The sequence below is a fragment of the Ipomoea triloba genome, chromosome 5 (genome assembly GCF_003576645.1).
Source record: "Ipomoea triloba cultivar NCNSP0323 chromosome 5, ASM357664v1".
NCBI lineage: Eukaryota > Viridiplantae > Streptophyta > Magnoliopsida > Solanales > Convolvulaceae > Ipomoea > Ipomoea triloba.
In genome coordinates, this window is record NC_044920.1 from 2978818 (window position 1) to 2985605 (window position 6788).

Consider the following 6788-nt stretch of genomic DNA (forward strand, 5'->3'; position numbering starts at 1 on the left):
ATATGGATCATAGAAACAGACTCCCCTTGTATATATATCTCCTATTCCTCATCATTGTAATCGTTTAATTGAATCAATACAATATTCAGTTCTCATCAATAGGACAAATTAGGCAACTAAATATTTAATAGGTAAAAACGTGTGAAAAATTTTGTGCGGATTAGCGCAAAAGCGTGTAATTGAGAAGCAGCGCACTTTCCAGCTAACGTTTGTGGAACAGAAAAGTAAAACGACATCTCACAAAAAACGGAGACATCATCTTAAGACCTCAAATTTTGACTTCCAATCCTCTATATATACGACCCAACACACATCTCTATCGTCATCTTAATTACTAATAATAATAATAATCTAATCCTTTAAAAAAATAGTGGAGATGTCTTTCCGGCCATCTCCGTTCTCTCTCTTCTTTCTCGTCTCTGCTTTTCTCTTCTTCCATGGCGTCCGATCCATAGGTGTCAACTATGGAACCCTGGGCGACAATCTCCCGCCGCCGGCGGATGTCGCGAGATTTCTCAAGGAAAAAACGGTCATTGACCGGATTAAGATTTTCGACGTGAATCCTGATATTCTCCGGGCGTTCGCCGGCACCGGAATTTTGGTCACCGTCACTGTCCCCAACGGCGAGATTATCCCGTTGAAGGACGGTGGATATGCGGCTCAGTGGGTCGCCGCTAATATCAAGCCGTTTTACCCGGCCACGAAGATTAATATAATCGCCGTCGGGAACGAGGTTCTCCACTGGGGCACGCCGGAGATGATGAACGGGCTCGTCGCCGCTATGAGGAGCTTGTATAATGCCCTGGTTCAATCTGGGATTAAGGATATTAAGGTTTCGAGCCCGCATTCTTTGGGGATAATGTTGCGGGCCGACCCGCCGAGTATGGGCCGGTTCAGGCCGGGCTGGGATGTGGGGATTCTCGCCCCGATGCTCAAGTTTCTCCGCGAGACTAACGGGCCGTTTATGGTTAACCCGTATCCGTACTTCGGGTACGCCCCGGATAAAGCGGATCTGGCGTTATTCCGGCCGAACAAGGGGTACGTGGACCGGTTCAGCAAGCGGACATACGGAAACATGTTCGATATGCTCTTGGACGCGGTTTTTATGGCGATGCGGCGGCTCGGGTACCCGGACGTGAAGATAATCGCGGCGGAGACGGGGTGGTCGTCGGCCGGAGAGGTGTACGAGCCCAAGTGTACGGTGGAGAATGCGGCGTCGTATAACGGCGGGTTGATGAGGAAATACGCCTCCGGGAAAGGTACGCCGTTGATGCCCCGGTCCAAGATCGAGACCTATATTTTCGCCTTGTTTAATGAGAATCTCAAACCCGGTTCGAAAGCCGAGAGGAACTTCGGGCTTTTCCGACCGGATTTTACCCCGGTTTATAATGTCGGCATCTTGAAAGGCCAGCCGACTCCGGCTCTTCCCCAGCCTCGCCCTCATCCTAATCCCCAGGTAACACTCAAATAGAACTTAATCCTTTTTTTTTAAATATTTATTTATACATTTTTCTCAAATTTTATATAATTTTATTTTCAATTTTTAACGTTATTGGTACTAGAGATCTATGCCCCCTGTTTAGTTTCATAGAACATAGAACCTAAGTACAGTTGTGGCGCACATGGGTCGGGTTGGAATATATGATATGATATATAAATGGAGCCCTACAAGATTCTCGTGATTGGAAAATGACAACTTTGATAATGAACCATTGCACGCTCGTCATTACAAGTGGCGATCATTTTATTAAAAATTTATCGTTTTTAAAATTTATTTTAATATTTTAAATATTTTTTAGAAGAAAAAACCCAACCCTCTGTATCTTTGTCTTCGGCTCGGAGATTAAGAGCTTTCTTCGTCTCCATGCCTCTTAGACAAAGAGCTTTCTTTGTCTGATGGGAAAGGAGGGTAGGTTTATCTTTTGTTTGATTGTTTGTTTTTGTTTGAAATTATTAAAATAAATTAAAAATAATAAATTTTTAATAGAATGATTGTTACTTCAACAATGATAGGAACATGTTAAATTTGGTAGTTCTGTGATTAATTTGAATTTTTTTTCTTATTTTAATAATATTTCTTGAAAATTTTGTTGTTCATGACATAAGTATTTCAAAATTAATTTTTATTTCGTAATATTAAAGACAATAAAAAATCTTTATTATTATTATTATTATTATTATTATTATTATTATTCTTTGGAGATCCATTGATTTCTTTATGTGCACTTTATGATATTCTTGGATGCTTTACTTTGAATGTTGTTTTCTGGCCTAAATCTTCGCACCCTTTTCTTTACTTTAAAACGGTCATATTGATTCTTGAACATGCTTTGACTACACATGCCCACGAAACCGTGTTCGCCGCACTTCAAAACCATACACATTAATAATATAATATATGTGTATTAATGTAACCTACCACCCTACTCCCAATTATTTTGTTACCTACTACAAAGTTATATATATATATATATATATATATATATATACACACACACATTATCAAATCACTCCATCATTGTTGCCATTAAATGCTTGAGATAAATGATTTAAATTCGAAGTGCACAACTGCGTAATTGGTGAAATCTAAGCCATTGATTAAGTATTCAAAAACCCAGATAAAAAAAAGTAGATGATTAGTCTGGCAAAATTGAAAACGCTTTTTATAAAAAAAAAAAGTTTGTTCAAGCTCAACTTAAGATTCAAACTACCTGTGCCAATTTGAGTAGGTTAGAGTAGTTTTTCTGAAAATTTTAGGTGTACTTTATAAATATAATATGATGAATTTATAATCTTTTTATTATTTTAGGTATACTTTATTATATATATAATAATATGGTAACTTCATAACTCTATATTTATATCAAATAGAAAAATATGGGCACATGATAAAAAAACTAGATAAGACTTAGTAGTTGTTGTTTGAGATAAGTATTAAAATTCACTAATATTTTAAATTAATTAATTAATTTATATTTCGATGCAGCCTAAGCCAAAGCCAAAGCCAGCACCGGGACGAACAGGCAAATTCTGCACGCCAAAAGCCGGAGCAACAGATGCGCAACTCCAAGCCAACATAAACTACGTGTGCAGCCAAGGCGTGGATTGCCGGCCGATCCAACCCGGCGGCGCGTGCTTCAACCCCAACACCGTCCGTTCTCACGCCGCCTACATTATGAACACTTTCTACCAGACAAAGGGCCGTCAACCCTTCCAATGTGACTTCTCCGGCACCGCCGCCATAACCTCCGCTAATCCAAGTAATATATTCTCTCTATTCCATCTTTTACTATATACTCCCCATCCCATTTCATGTGTCGGATTCAGTTAAACTGAAGTTATTTACAATTTAATTTTTCATAATATTAAGTGATTTTAAAATCACTATTGCAAAAATTGATTTAGTTGCTCGCCTAGGCGCCCTGCTTAGCGCCTAATTCGGCTGACTCAACCGCCTAGGCAGCTGCCTAATGCCTAACTCGGCCGAATTGTATTGAGTTAATCAAGTTAATTCGGTCAGCTCGGCCATGTTAATTTTTTTCATTATTATTATATATATAATATGATATATATACACGGTTTTTTAGTTAGCCGCATAATCACCCGCCTAGGCCGTCTAGGTACTCCTCTACCGCCCGATTAGCGCCTACCGCTTACTGCAACCATGTTTAAAATTAGTTTCATTCAGGAGTTTCTTAAAATAGATTCTTGATTTTTTTTTCCTTTTTTCAGGTCACGGTTCTTGCAAATACCTATCTTGATGGATGCATGGGCGGGGAGGTGAGAGTGATGAGGAATAACTACGTTTGGAGGATTAGGTTTGATGACACAATGAAGTATTTATCCATTTGTTGTCAGGACTAATGTTGTAACGATTGATGTCGGTTATATGCAATACAATACTCCGATGATGATGGGTATGTAGTGTAAATGCAGATATGCATATGGTGGGTTTATCCTAGTATGTCGGTGGTTGTGGTGTACGATGTTAGATCAGTTGGAACCCTTCATTGTCTCGTAATTTATAACTGTAATTTGCATATTCATTATATTGTTGAATGACGTTTTATGTTGTACGCTTGAGGAAGATAGAGACGTGTATACAATCCTACTGCGATTTTGTGTCTACTCACTCTGTTTTTTTTGATACATTATGTTTTTAGTTAACACCAAACTAATTTTAAGCCTTCAGAACAGAATTGATAGAAGTAAATCGCAAGTTTAATCTCCATACTTTTATCAACTTAAGGAGTTTAATTTCCAATTTAGGGAGCCCAAATTCTAGTCTAAGGATTTCTGCTTCAAGATGCTACTGGTAGACTTTTATCAACTTAGGGAGTTTAATTTCCAATTTATGGAGCCCAAATTCTAGCCTAAGGATTTCTGCTCCAAGATGCTAGTGGTAGTCGAACTCCCACCTATCGCTAAAGTGCTATGTTCACTTGTATTGTAACAATAAAGTCTGTCGTTGCGCTTTGGGTGATCCTAGTTGACAAGGTCAATCACGAGCCGCCTCAAGTAACTTCCCAATTAGTTCATGTCGTTAATTTTACGCACAAGAGATCCATCTTCATACTTTTATCAACTTGGGGAGTCTAATTTCCAATCTATTTAAGGAGTCCAAGAGCTTAAACTCTAGTTTGGGGAGTCTTGCTCCAAGATGTTGGTGGTAGTCGAACTCCCACCCTATCACTGGAGATTGGAGTGTTGATTTTCACTTGTACGATAACAATGAAACCCATAGTTGCGTTTTGGGTGACTCTAGTTAACAAAAGTCAATAAATTTTTGTTGTCTATAGTTAATCGACTTAAACTAAAAAAAGTCAATAAAAGCTCATACCAATAGCTAAATTTAAAATTTTGTGATTATATAGTTAATTGTCTGATTAATTTGACTAAGTTGCACACGAAAAAGCTCTACTTGATCCCATGTTCACAAGTGTCGTTAGTGCAGTGTTTTGCCACATGTTATTGCCACCTTTGCCAGGTATAATGAAAAAGAAGGATGCGTTGGTTGGCATGGAGTTGAAACAGCGCTTTCTTTGGTCCACTAACGTTGTCACATGCCAATCTCGTAACAACAAAACCACCTTAATTATTCATTTGGTGCTGTCGATCTTATGTTGTCCCACAATCTCTGATTTATATCCATCAACACAACTGATTTTAGTACGTGACATATTTAATTTATTAATTATGGATAAAGAATGACAACTTTGAACTAATATTTAATTTATTATGTATATTATTACCCATGTAATACTTTATGATTGAATTGATTATTTAATTCAAAATTTATCCTATTATTACATGAATCTAAGTCATACTATTATTATTATTATTATTATTATTATTATTATTATTACTATTATTATTAATATTACTATTATTACTACTACTACTATTATTATTATTATTATTATTATTATTATTATTATTATTATTATTATTATTATTATTATTTACTTAATGTAAACTTGAATTTTCTTCTATTTTTCTTTTTCTTTTTATTTTTCTTTTTTCTTTTTCTTTTTATTATTTTTATCAACAAAAGGGAACAACTCAAAAAACAACCGTTAAAAAAAGTATGACGTAATTACTCTCTTTTGTTGGAACATTGGGTGCCACTAGGATAGGTGGACTATGAGCCTATAATCCAATTAACAATAACTAAAAATAATGAAACAAATAATATGAAGGTCACAATACAATTGTATTTTCTTAGTAGGAAAAAAACTTGGAAGAATTATACCACTATGGAGCTAAATGATAATAGTCTTACTATTCTCAATGTGCATTGCTTGTTGAAAATACAATAAAAATACAATTTATATAGAGAGAAAATCTAGCTTGTATCTTTCCCATAGCTAATGGGAAAGAAAGAGGGGGAGCGAACCATTTGGATTGATATCGAGTATGCTCTTTATTGCCCAAATTTCCACTTCATTTAAGTGTCTTTCTCGCTAGGATGGCAGTTTATTGTCCTTTCTTATGCGGAAGGTGGGCAAGTGTCCCTTCATACGAAGAAGGTTGATAGATGGTTTTCAATGGGTCGAGAAGCATTCACTTAGCTAATAACAGAGCGTTTGGTTGGAATGAGGGAATTAAGAGAGAAATAAATTGTAATTCCGTGAGAAAACAATGAAGTGAATATTTAAATTACATTGTTCGATAAGGATGAATAGAATGATGGGGAATTGAAAGTGAAAAAGTGAATAAAGACTAAAATACCCTTATAAAATGTAGACAAAATAAAGTGAGAAAAATGATTCTCTAAGATTTCATTATACAGAGAAATACACTACCCTATATATATACATGCTAGATTATACAAAACCCTATAAACTGTTGTTATGGGAGATGAAACTAACATGGAGTTTCATATACAATAATAGTTTCCATGGTGGTTTTGTATACTGCAACACTCCCCCTTAAGTTGAAGCATAAATATTGATCATGCCCAACTTGTTACATAAATAACTCATTCGGGTTCCATTTAATGCTTTTTGTAAAGAGATTTCCTAATAGTTATCTTGTCTTCACAAACCTTGTAGAAATTAAGCCTTTTTGTATCTTTTCATGAACGAAATGACAATCAACTTCAATGTGTTTTGTTCATTCATGGAAGACAGGATTGACTGCAATATGGAGAGCCGTAGGATTGGCTTTGCAGGAATAAGAGCCCTTGAGCCCTATATCATTTAGAATGTGATATATCCACAAGATTTCACAAGTTGATTGTGTCATTGATCTATACTCTTAACTCTACACTTTGACCTTGACACAAC

General features: G+C 36.2%; 1 protein-coding gene across 1 annotated transcript; it reads left to right on the top strand.

Annotated features, from left to right (window-relative positions):
- The first annotated feature begins 319 nt into the window (after positions 1-319).
- LOC116019947 (glucan endo-1,3-beta-glucosidase-like) lies at positions 320-4128 on the top strand. Its single transcript, XM_031260347.1, has 3 exons — positions 320-1456; positions 2987-3260; positions 3733-4128. The coding sequence occupies exons 1-3, from the start codon at positions 377-379 to the stop codon at positions 3759-3761; spliced, it is 1383 nt and encodes a 460-aa protein (XP_031116207.1). The 5' UTR covers positions 320-376; the 3' UTR covers positions 3762-4128.
- Positions 4129-6788: the final 2660 nt, after the last annotated feature.

What these genes read in the sequence shown, in the direction of transcription:
- LOC116019947 (XM_031260347.1), top strand. Translation starts at nt 377, where the DNA reads ATGTCTTTCCGGCCATCTCCGTTCTCTCTCTTCTTTCTCGTCTCTGCT. An exon ending in GCCCTCATCCTAATCCCCAG is followed by an intron (nt 1,457 to 2,986) that starts GTAACACTCAAA and finishes ATTTCGATGCAG; the next exon opens with CCTAAGCCAAAGCCAAAGCC. An exon ending in CATAACCTCCGCTAATCCAA is followed by an intron (nt 3,261 to 3,732) that starts GTAATATATTCT and finishes TCCTTTTTTCAG; the next exon opens with GTCACGGTTCTTGCAAATAC.